Raw genomic sequence first — 12,661 nt, 5'->3', positions numbered from 1 at the left:
TACCATTCTGTATTGTAACTGTTGTTCATAGCAGCCATCACACACCCTGCTGCAAGTCCTCACAAACTAGAACAAAATAATGTCCTAAATATAGTTGCCTCTTCTCCCGTAACAGCCCAACCATTGGATCCGACATTCTATTTTGCCAAAGCGGTCTCTAATGTCATCTGTTCAGTGGTTTTTGGAGATCGATTTGAATATGAGGACAAAGAATTTCTGAAGCTTTTGGGTTTCCTAAATGAAGTTTTTAAAGGTTTTAGCTCCGTTTGGGGACAGGTAAGGAAGGATTTGCTTCCAATCCTGAAATATATTAATGCAAAGTGTTACCTGCTATATTTTACCTGCATCAATTTCTTTCAGATGTACAATGTCTATCCAAAAGTTGTAGGAAAGATGCCCGGGCCTCATCATAAACTTTTCAATGCCATTGATGGTATTCAGGAAGTTATTGCAAAATGTGTGAAAATGCATAAGGAAACTTTAGATCTCAACGATCCTCGGGATTTTATTGACTGCTTCCTTATTAAGATGGAACAGGTAAGGTTGTTACATAGATTGTATATACGGTAGGTAGGACAGGACTGGAGGTGCACATGGACCAAGTCCTGGATACAAATTTGTTTATGTGGGAGGTGGGGAAAGAGCACCAAGAAGTCACCTATCCATGACCAAGATATTGATATAAAGTGTTGTCCAGGATAATGCAGAATAAAGCCTTGATATTGTCTTACATGATTTAGGTAATATAGAGATTTCTATAAATAATGTTTGGTGCCCAACAATTTGGGCACATTACTGGGTCTAAACCATATATTGGCTACGCCACAGTTGCAAACTTTATTTTATTTTTTTTTGCACCACGTACCAAAAATCACAGATATTCAACATGGGAAATCCATATTAAACCATTAAGATCATATGTGATTCTTGTCTACAGACCATAAATCTAATATGATATTAGCTGCATTCACAGTAACCTGTAATTGATAATTACAGTCATAATAATCCGAACAAATTTCTCCATCTTCAACAAAATTACAGACGCATCTTTATTTTTACAGACAGGGAAAAAAAGGGCCTATTTTAAGGGCTTGACCACGAATTTCTGGATGTTCGGCAACTTTGAGCTATGCGCCTGATTGCATGGGGCTATTTCTAATAGGGCAGGATCACACAGGAAAATTGATTGTATAGTCTAATAAACGCCTCCATAAATATTAGATTAAAATGGGCCGATGACTAATAGTTAGTTGGTTGATTGAACAATCATTTGTCAATGGCTGTAAACACTTCACAGACCACATTGGCCAATATTGGATATTTTTTTACAGATGATGTCTCCAGTGTGGATCATTACCTAAAAAAATCCAACACCTATGTTTTGAATGATGACAAACATTCGTTGGGTAGATGTCGGATGAAACGAACGATCATCCGTTTCACTGAATCAGCCCACGATCATTACTCATGGTCAAATTTGGCCATTTCGTTCAAGTTTTATCTAATATGTGTGGGCTCTCTAACAGATTATATTTCTCAAGCAATAGTTTCTGCAGGCATCTATCATTTCATGTTTATATTTATGTCCACAGGAAAAAGGTATACCTGATACTGAGTTTCACATGGAAGGCATTGTCAATACCACATTTGATTTGTTTGGCGCTGGGACAGAAACTGTCAGCACAACACTGCGTTATGGATTGATGATTCTTCTCAAGCATCCAGATGTTGAAGGTTAGTAAAGTTCTTAAAATTCTAATCCATATAGATAAGCAGAAAGCTTGCGCTGAAATCCCCAGAACTTTCAGGCTGGGACGGGACTTCTGTTTTTGATCGAATATAGGGGAGTATTGAGCATGTGAGGTGCCCCCTGGGCCGTGGGGTACTCGGTAGCTGGGCCTGTGGATGCTGGGGGATCTCACAGTGGCAGTGACCTGGTCCGTGACCCAGGGCGGTCAATAAAAGGGGAAAAGTAAAAGGGGAATAAAGTTTTTATAGAGATAATGTTCGTGACGCCACCTGTAGTATGCGGCTATATGGGGCCGCCGCTGCGGTGCAGATCCCCTGGAGCTGATGGTGACGCAGCAGAGCTGGTTCAGCTCTCCACAGGCAGAGCTAAGCTCCGGGGCAGTGTATAGTGATGCTATGAGGTATATGTTGTTGGTGCGGTGTAGTGCAGGTGATGGCGCTGATAATGACCAGTCCACAGCTTAATGGCGGTTTCCTCTTATCTTTACTTGCGGTTTGTTAAGCAGCCTGGGGCACGGGTACTGCCTGGTGGTAGAGGTCCAGGCGGCCTAGAAGCAAGTTGGGGATCCATCCCTCCAGGTGGAGTTGTAGGCCTTCCTTCTGCGCTAATCTCTTTGGCCCTGCTGCTTAAAGCTATGCAGCGGCCCTCATTCCTGAGTAAAACGTCTTTTCCTCACCCGTATGGCAGGCTGCTCGGGCCTTCCTTAAGTGTCGCTCCCACGTGGCGGTGCTTGGCCCTATGGTGCTGCTTTGTCACCAGGCGTCTGATGGGGCCAGGAGACTTGCAGTCTCCTGATCTCCGGATTCTCCCGCTGGGCCTTCAGTGCCGCACAACCTTGGACTCCGGTGTCCGGTTCTTCTGCGCTTCTCTCCTCTGGGGCGAGCTTGTACACAGCTCCCTTCCCCAGGTCCTTCCTTGTCGCTGTCCTGTCTTCAACTCCTCTCAACTTACTCTTACTAACTCCGCCTCCAGATTTCAGTTGCTAAGGGGGGGAGCTCCCCTTTCTGGTCTGGAGCCAGGAAAGTGTTGTATGCTGGTAAACCTGATAAGGGGACCCCTCCTTGCTACCAGGCATGGCATCATTCCTTGTGAGGGAGGCAATGCCACTGTGGCAACTGGACCCCTGGGGTGCCACATTCCCCCTAGTTAAATTCAGTATTCCGGGACTGAGGACACCTTTAGAATTAACAATTAACAAAAATAACAATTCACATTACAAACAATTTACAAAGTCTCAAAAGGCAAAAATCACAAAAACCCAACAAAAATTGGTAGCAGTCATTGCGGCGCTTAGTCTTTATGCAACTATCCGGGAATTGTCTTTTTCCTGATAACTGAAGCTTGGGTGGTGGGAACCGCCTCAACCCACTTTGTGTATCGTCCCTGGGCGTGGCTTCAGGGCACTCTGTCGGTGGGCCTGATTTCGGCCACACCTGCGGTTTATTTTCAAGGCCAACACTTAACTTTATTCAACATTGTCCTGACCACACTTAGTCCTGTGGTCCATTTGTCCATAAATTTAATAACTATATACACTCAGGATTATTTAACGGTTACAACTATATAACATATACTATTATTTTATCACTTTTTAGTCCCTATAATGAGCAGGGAGCTGACCTATGGTAATAACAGGTTGATCTACGCAGTACATTTGTTACCAATGACCTACCTGGGTCTCTAGTGTCTACCGCTGGTGTGGTGGGCTCAGTGTGGACTACACTACGGTTAGTCTGAGGTAACACCGGTAGGCTTGGTAGTCTTCTACGAACTCTTTGTCTCACCATGGGTATGACAAATTCACCGCTAGCAAGGGGTAGATTCACTTGTTCCACTGCGGTTGTGGCATCTGCTGCTGGTGCTGCCTGGTCTCTCAGCTGTTCTAGGGTCTCTGCAGCTTCCAGTTAAGCTACTTGTGGAAAGGTCAGGACAGGTACCATGATTGCTTGGTTCACCTGCGTCCAAGACAGGGGAAATTCTCCAAGGATGGTTTGAATCGTCTCTTCCACCTTTTCGGTGTGCTGGGGGCTGTTTTGGTCTTCCTCTTTGTGTCTCAACTGATCAGGGCATACTTTCAGGTGGTTTCTTGAGACTGCCGCTGAAGTCTCTCCTCCACCTTTACTGATGAGGCATACCTTGGTGTTGTCGAAATTTGAAGGTAAGATGGTGTATGGCTCAACCTCCCACTGATCATCTAATTTATGAACTCGTCTCTTCCTTTTGAGTACCTGTTCTCAACTGTACTGCAGACGCGTGCTGATTATGAGTTTTCTCCTTCCTCTGTCTTGCCTGGGACAAACTTCTCTCTACACATTCTTGCACCTTGCGGTATTGTTGCTGCTGCTCCGTATCCCAATCTGCATCTGGTGATGTCATCTCAGGTGTTAAAGCTCCCATGTCTAAGTCGATGGGTAACTTGCCAGGTCTTGCTTTCATCAGGTAGGCTGGTGTACATTTCTTGGAGTTCCTTGGGATGTGGTTATATAGGTCCACCAAATCTGGTAAATTCTCTGGCCACAGGCTACGCTCTTCAAGGGGCAATGTTTTCAACCGGTCTATTACCACCTAGTTCATTTTCTCGCATAACCCTTTGGTCTGGGGATGATATGGCGTCGTCCTTATTTTCTTGCAGCTGTACAAGTTACAGAATTTCTGAAACACTTCTGCTTCAAAGGCTGGGACTTGTTCGGTAAGCACTCGTTCAGGGTAACTGTGCGGGCGACAAAAGTGTTGTTGAAATGCTTTGGCTGCCGTTGTAGCCATCTGATCCTTCACTGGCACTACTACCAGGAACCAGGAGTAGTGGTCTACTATGATGAGAGCGTAGACATAGCCTGACCGACTTGGGGCTAGCTTCACATGGCCCAAGGCTACCAGTTCAAGTGGTTGTTTGGTGATTACGGGCTGCAGGGAAGCCCTCTGGCTATCGCAGTCTTTCCGTCTCAGGTTGCATGGACCACATTCTCGACACCATCTCTCGATCGCTATCCTCATGCCAGCCCAGTAGAATCGCTCACATAGCAAGGCTTCCAACTTCTTCCACCTGAAGTGTCCTGCACCATCGTGGTACGCTTCTAAGACCATTGGCGCATCCCGCCTAGGGACTACCACCTGCCAGACCAGTTTGTGTGTCCGGGAGTTGATACTTCTCCGACACAGCTGTCCCTCGTAGATGAACAGCTTGCCCTTCTCCTTCCACAACTGTTGGGTCTCCTGTGGAGCATCGGGACCAGGGTGCGAGTCAGCTTGTGTCAGCAACTCATTTACTAGGTGGACAGCCGGGTTGCTATCTTGCATCTCTGCCTATCCATGGTGGGGCAATGGGTTAAACGTGGCCTTTCTGTTGGCAGAGCACTGGGTCATCCCATGACAATGGAAAGCCGGTAGCTCTATCTCCTCCAGCTCTTCCGGGTCTTCTCCCCCGTCTGGCAAGTTGGGCATCCAGGACAGCGCATCAGCATTAGCGTTTTTATGCCCCGCTCGATACTTGATGGTAAACTCGTAGTTGGACAGTCGAGCCATCCATTGTTGTTCTAGGGCACCAAGCTTCGCAGTCTCCAGGTGCATCAGTGGATTGTTGTCCATGAAGACTGTAAATCTGGAGAAGGCGAGGTAGTGATTGAAGCACTCTGTTACAGCCCAGACTATGGCTAAAAACTCCAACTTAAAGGAACTATAGTTGTCAGGGTTCCTTTCCGTGGGGCGAAGCTTACTGGTGGTGTAGGCAATCAATCTCTCTCTGCCCTGCTGTACCTGGGACAGCACCGCTCCCAATCCCACGTTGCTGGCATCCGTATGGAGTATAAAGGGTTTGCCATAGTCGGGGTAGGCCAGGACTTCGTCTCCCATAAGAGCCACATTCAGTCGAGTGAAGGATTCTTCTGTTTTACTCCACTTGAAAGGAGGATTCGGGTTCTTGGCCTTCTTGGACTTGCCTACTAAGAGGTCCTGCATGGGTGCCACTATCTTAGTGAAACCCTTGATGAATCTCCTGTAATAGCCTACCAGCCTGACGAACTGCCACACTTCTTTGATAGTGGAGGGTCTTGGCCAGTCCTTGATCACGGTGACTTTTTCAGGGTCTGGTGCTACACCTTCGGCGCTTACCTCATTACCTAGGTAATGCACCTTGGGCTTCAACAGGTGGTACTTGGACGGCTTTACCTTCAGGCCATAACCAGATAGGGCTTCGAACACCTTGGCCAGGTGCTCCAGGTGGTCTTCATATGTCTTTGAGTATACGATTACGTTGTCTAAGTACAGCAAGACGGTTTTGAAGTTTTTGTGTCCTAGGCAACACTCCATTAACCTCTGGAAAGCCATTGGTGTTGTAAACGTGGTCTTCTCTCTGTCCGCCTCTGCCACGGGAACCTGCCAATACCCACTGGAGAGATCTAAAGTGGAGAAATATTTAGCAGATCTCAGTGCAGCTAATTATTCCTCAATTCTGGGTAATGGGTAGGCGTCCTTATGTGTAAAGCGGTTAATCTGCCTATAATCGACACACATCCTCATTGTACCATCTTTCTTTCTAACAAGAGCTAATGGAGTTGCCCAGGGGCTACAATTATCTCTGATCACCCCAGCCTCCTTCATCTCCCATAACATTCCTTTGGCACATTGATAGTGAGCTGGGGGTACAGGCCGGTACCTTTCTTTAATGGGTGAATGATCTCCTTTGGGGATATAATGTTGGACCCCTTTTACCTGCCCAAAGTCTAGTGGATGTTTGCTAAAGACTCACTCATATTCTTGGACCACCCGGTACACCCCATGCTTTTGGTGCAAAGGGGTGGTGTCATTGCCTACTTGTAGCTTCTGACAACAATCCTCCACCCGCCCCTTGGAGCCATTATCCTCCGCCTGTTTGGATGGAGGCAAGGGTTCCACTGCCTTTATTACGTTGTTACTGACAGTGAACAGCTTAGCAAGGGTGGCATACCGGGGTAAATGGACCTCTTTCTCCCCACAATTCAGGATGCATATCGGTACTCTCCCCTTGCGGACATCGACTACCACCCTGGCTGTCAAGATGGTGGTCCTACTCTCAGAGTACACGGGTTCTACAAGGGACTGATAATCTTGACCCCTGAGACATATTGCTGCCCGACACCATATTAACATTTCACTCCTAGGGAGCATTGTAATGGGGAATGGATCACTCATTCTGAAACTGCCGACTTCTCCTCCAGACAGCTCTACCTGCTGTCTTTGCATCAGGGCTCTGATCTCCTTCTGCAGAACTCACTGCTGACTGGAACTGGCAGTCTCTGCGACCTGTTGCACCAAAACAATAATTTCCCCAAGACAATTCTCTATCACATTGGTGCTTATAGTTATCATAGGATGACTTTCTCAGAGATCAATATCAATAATATTCATTCCTTGTGATAGCAATTCTACTTGTCAACCTTTATGGTGACCTCTTTATACCCCACCTGAGGCAAGGGTTGACCATTGCTGGCAAAAATGTTAATATGTTCATCTGGACTGCGGGTAATGTCTGAATCAGTCCAGTATTGTTTGAAAAGGATATATGGCATCGTTGTCACCTGGGAACCAGTGTCCAGTACCGCGCTCATCGGGATGCCATCAAGCACGACAGGTAGGACCGTTCGTCCTCCCATGTACTTGTCTCACCAGCTTTGTGGGCCTGGTTGTCTTACTCCTAGGGGTTGGCCCTCTGCCCCAGGGGTTGCTCGTTTTAAATCGCAGAATCTTGCGAGGTGCCCCGCCGAGGTGGCGGCAGATGGGTTGTCCATTCTGGTCATAGCGATCGCTGTTTCTCCCTCTGGTTGGTAGAATTCTCTGCCGTCGCCACGGGACATCATCTGGACTGGAAGACAGCTGGATTCTTTCCTTTGGAGACACTTGCATGGCCTGCAGGGTTTTGCTTAGCGTAGCCACAATTTTGGTCAGTTCCTGGACCTGAAGGTGTAGGTCTGCAGAGGGGTCATTATCTAGGGTCTGCGCGTTAGCCTCCACAGGTGCCAGGGAAAAGGACACCACCTCCTGGTGGTATGTGATAGCTGGGTGCCGGAGGGGTGCAGTGCCACTTGGGGTTGATTCTCGCAGCACCCGGATGGCCTGGTCTTTAATTTGCACAAAGTCCAGATCAGGGTTTTACAGAGCCATAATGCGCAGCTGTGTCCGGTGAGCGTTAGACAGGAGCCCCTCAATAAACTGCTCAGTTAGCAATCTGTCCTCGTCTCGCACACTGTCAGGGTCGACCTGTTTAATAGCCCACAGTGCCTACTGCAGGTTTAGAGTATAGTCCCCTACACTGTCCTGCACCCTTTATTTGCACCCGTAGAACTTCATTTTAATCTCTGCTGCTGTGGGGGTGTCAAAGGTATCCTTCAACCGGGCCAGTATTTTCTTAACAGTGCTTTTGTCCCTGTCCGGCCAGAACTTCACCTCTCTTTGGGCTGCACCGATTAGCTGACCTATGAAGATGCTGACTTTCTGCTCCTCAGGGGGTACACTTTGAACAAACTGTGCAGTCTCTCCCCAAAGTCGCTCACGGTGTGCGACTCCCCTGAGTACTGGGGCAACCACCCTGCCCCCGGTATATACGGCATGGATAACGGCATTACAGTGGCAGCGGCCACGCCCGAGGCTGAATCCTCTCCCAGGTTGGGCATCTTCCTCCCCCCTAGTGAACCTCAGCCAGGTCCTGGGTTTCTGCTGACATACCAGTATGCTGCTCTGCAGGCGAGAGGGATCGCTTACCCAGCAGTTCCGGATCGGGGCCTCCTACTTCCCCTCCGCTGACGGCAAATGACGTGATGACACAGTTCTGCAAAGTCTATGGTACACAGTACCCGGTTGTACCGGGCTTCGAATCCTGTTTGTGACACCAAGTATGATGCGCCCCCTGGGCCATGGGGTACTCGGTAGCTGGGCCAGTCGATGCTGGGGGATTTGACAGTGGCAGTGACCCGGTCCGTGAAGAAAAAGTAAAAGGGGAATAAAGTTTTTATAGAGATAATGTTTGTGACGCCACTTGTGGTATGCGGCTATATGAGGCCGCCACTGTGGTGTAGATCCCCTGGAGCTGATGGTGATGCTGCAGAGTTGGTTCAGCTCTCCACAGGCAGAGCTAAGCTCTGGGGCAGTGTATAGTGATGCTATGAGGTAGATGTTGTTGGTGCGGTGTAGTGCAGGTGATGGCTCAGATAATGACCAGTCCATAGCTTAATGGCGGTTTTCTCTTATCTTTACTTGCGGTTTGTTAAGCACCCTGGGGCACGGGTACTAGCTGGTGGTAGAGGTCCGGGCGGCCTGGAAGCAAGTTGGGGATCCACCTCTCCAGGTGGAGTTGTAGGCCTTCCCTCTGTGCTAATCTCTTTGGCCCTGCTGATTGAAGCTATGCTGTGGCCCTCGTCCCTGAGTAAAACGTCTTTTCCTCACCCGTATGGCAGGCAGCTCGGGCCTTCATTAAATGTCGCTGGGCCCTGTGGTGGGCCCTGTGGTGCTCCTGTGTCGCCGATCGTCTGATGGGGCCAGGAGACCATCAGTCTCCTGCCCTCCGGATTCTGCTGCTGGGCCTTCAGTGCCCCACAACCTCGGACTCCGGTGTCCGGTTCTTCTGCGCTTCTCTCCTCCGGGGCGAGTTTGTACACAGCTCCCTTCCCCAGGTCCTTCCTCATCGCTGTCCTGTCTTCAACTCCTCTCAACTCACTCTTACTAACCCCGCCTCTAGATTCCAGTTGCTAAGGGGAGGAGCTTCCCTTTCTAGTCTGGGGCCAGGAAAGTGTTGTATGCTGATAAACCTGATTAGGGGACCCCTCCTTGTTCCAGGCATAGCATCACTCCTTGTGAGGTAGGCAACTACACTGTGGCTACTGGACCCCTGGGGTGCCACACATGCATGCAATGTCATTGCACATGCCATAACATCATAATTCTGTGACCTTTCGCATGCTTGCACAGAACCCTCCAATCGTTAGACAGCTGGGGATTTCAGTGCAAGCGCAGATGATCTGAAGATGCCTTGAGGACCAGATGTGTGTGACAAAAAGGGGCCAGAGAGGTGGATATAGGATTTTTATTTTTTTTCAACATTTTGATGGCCTTTTACACAGTAGAAAATTGGCAGCCAGCAGCCTGTTTTCTCATATCTGTTGCACATATTGAAATGCACTGGTTGATAGTCTCAAAATTCACACAAGCTTGTACAATAAAAGTAATTCAGTCAGCAAAAACTGGGGCACTTTAATACAATTACTACAATTTACTACAATTGATGACCTAACCAATGTCCCTACTGGAAGTGTGACTCAAGATGAAGGTTGCCATGGTCTTTATTATTTCAAGTAATCTCTTAAGTTTATACCCCAATTTACTTCTATCTCTACAGAACGCATCCATCAAGAGATTGACAAAGTGATTGGAAGGAACAGGGCTCCATGTACAGAGGATCGACCTCATATGCCCTACATGGATGCGGTAATCCATGAAATTCAAAGATACATTGACCTCATACCAATGGGAATCCCACATAAAGTAATCCGAGACCTAAAGTTTAGAGATTTTCTTATTCCACAGGTAAAATGGTGCTGTTCTCTGTGCTCAGTGATAGAAGCTCATAGATGTGTAAAAGTAATAACTATGATACATCTCAATAGTCTAATGATATTAAATAGAAATGAATAGATGGTTGCAGTAATTACTATTTATGTAACCAGATTGTTATTTCTAGGGTACAACCATCTACCCAATGCTCAGTTCTGTTCTACGAGATCCGAAACAGTTTAAATATCCAAATCAGTTCAATCCGGGACATTTCTTGGATGATAACGGCAAGTTCATTCGGAAGGATGGATTCATGCCATTCTCATCAGGTAAGTGCATGATATTACAGGATTAAGCAACAATGGTAAGGCTAGAATTGATCATCATGAACTTTAAAGTTTTTGAGGTTGGACTATTAATTTAGGGTAGATTTAAAGTATCTCAAGGAGAATAGCTATGTTCAAACTAGCAAAGTAATCACTGGACAAGGTCATCAAATCAAGGAACATTTCACTGGCAACAAAGACATGTCTGGTACATAGTTTGGTCTTTTCTGTGGTAACATATTAATGCAAAACCTGAATGATAAAGAAACAAGACAGAAAAAGAAGTGACATCTTCGAAATCTGGTGCTGGAGAAGGATGTTTGTTATCAATACCGTGGATGGCAAGAAGAACAAACTAATCAATTTTAGAACAAATCAAGCCAGACATGTCACTCGAAGCAAGGATCCTCAAGCTTTGAATTGCCTACTTTGGACACATCATATGAAGACAGCAATCACTGGAGTAGGATATCATGGTCAAAAGAATGGAAGGGACAGGCCGAAGAGGAAGACCAGTAACCCAATGGCTTGACACTATCAAGATAACAGAGAAGACCCTGGTGGACCTATCTAGGCTTGCACAATAATGATCTTCCTACAGAAAGTTCATCCATCAAATCGCCATAGCTCATGATCAAGTCGAAAACTGGTAAATAAATTAAATAAATCTCAAGCAACCAAGAGACACAACCCCTGGTGTTACTCAGCTACTAAAGTAATATTGGTGAAGAATTCTTAAATCTGATAAATTGTTATAAAAAACTTACTACACTAATATGAATATCTTTCTTTAAAAGTAAATTTTTTTATACCATTTTTTAACATTCTCCAATTCATCTTGTGAAACTTGCATTTTTATTACCATGCGATTACAAGTCTGGATGATGGTACTTAAAAGTGACTTTTATATTAGTATGACTAGTGTTAAAATTACTTAGTGATAAAATAATCCCATGACCAAAATTCCACCGTATAATAAATCCCATTGTTTCATTTTAATGCATCATATAGAATTTATATTTAGTGAAGTGTGAGAAACAATTGCAATTTTTGGCTAAAACTAATTCATTTTATCTAAAATTATATAATTCTCCTAAAGAAGCTTTTGTTCCAATGTGTCTAACTCAAAACTTAGAAAATGACCCACTACAACCTCCAGCAGTAAAATGAGGTGCTCTCCTCCTCTTTCTCTTGGCGTGAAACACTAATTAGTAAAAAAGGCAGAACATTGCACCCTAGACTACTGTCTACTCTGGCTAACCCAAGTCTCGTCCCTGATATCCATTGATCTTTGGCACTGCTGCATTAGAAAGAGATCTAAAACTTGTAATGTTTGGGAGACAGAATACTCAGGGTTGGTTTACTCAAATATTTATTTATTCTCCAGGAAAACGGATATGTCTTGGAGAAGGCCTGGCAAGAATGGAGCTTTTTTTGTTTTTCACAACTATTTTACAGAATTTCAGCCTCCGGTCACCTGTGGACGTAGCAGAAATAGACTTAACACCATTAATGAGTGGATTTGGAAATTTTCCTCGTTATTACCAGTTGGCTTTCATCCCACGTTGATTCATTTCACACAATTGTTATTGCATTTATTTCTGCTTTCAGCATTTATAAGGTTGAAATTTGGACTTTTACAAGAATTAAATATTTGGAAGCTAAAGTTATTTGTCAATAGTTGATTTGGTGATGATTTAAAACTAAAAAAAACTATTCGAGGGAATCAATCAATAGGTTTCACTCTGGAAAACTGCTGATAGTGATAGATAGAAGACCTGGAAATCTGTTTGAACATACAGTTGTGATCAAAAGTTTGCATAACCTGGCAGAATTGTTGCTTTCTTGGCCTTGTTTCAGAGAATATGAATTAGAACAAAAAATCTTTTTCTCTACTCATGGTTATTGGTTGGGTGAAGCAATTTATTGTCAAACTAATGTGTTTTCTCTTTTTAAATCTTAATGACAACCAAAAACATCCAAATTACTCTGATGAAAAGTTCACATACCCCAGTTCTTAATACTGTGTATTGCACCCTGTAACATCAATGACAGCTTCAAGTCTTTT

The 12,661-nt window shown here is 45.5% G+C and overlaps 1 protein-coding gene across 1 annotated transcript in view; it reads left to right on the top strand.

Annotated features, from left to right (window-relative positions):
- Window positions 1–12,400, top strand: part of LOC141153249 (cytochrome P450 2H2-like) — a 36,669-nt gene extending 24,269 nt beyond the window's left edge. Inside the window, exons 4-9 of the mRNA XM_073637952.1 lie at window positions 116–276; window positions 361–537; window positions 1,593–1,734; window positions 10,113–10,300; window positions 10,455–10,596; window positions 11,981–12,400. Of these exons, the coding sequence (XP_073494053.1) occupies window positions 116–276; window positions 361–537; window positions 1,593–1,734; window positions 10,113–10,300; window positions 10,455–10,596; window positions 11,981–12,162 (992 nt within the window). The 3' untranslated portion in view covers window positions 12,163–12,400. The remainder of the gene's footprint in view (window positions 1–115; window positions 277–360; window positions 538–1,592; window positions 1,735–10,112; window positions 10,301–10,454; window positions 10,597–11,980) is intronic.
- The last annotated feature ends 261 nt before the right edge of the window (window positions 12,401–12,661 follow it).

Source organism: Phyllobates terribilis, unplaced genomic scaffold, assembly GCF_046119375.1.
Source record: "Phyllobates terribilis strain yellow unplaced genomic scaffold, ASM4611937v1 Scaffold_7__3_contigs__length_470593459, whole genome shotgun sequence".
Taxonomy (NCBI): domain Eukaryota; kingdom Metazoa; phylum Chordata; class Amphibia; order Anura; family Dendrobatidae; genus Phyllobates; species Phyllobates terribilis.
This window is presented reverse-complemented; position numbering and strand designations above follow the sequence as displayed.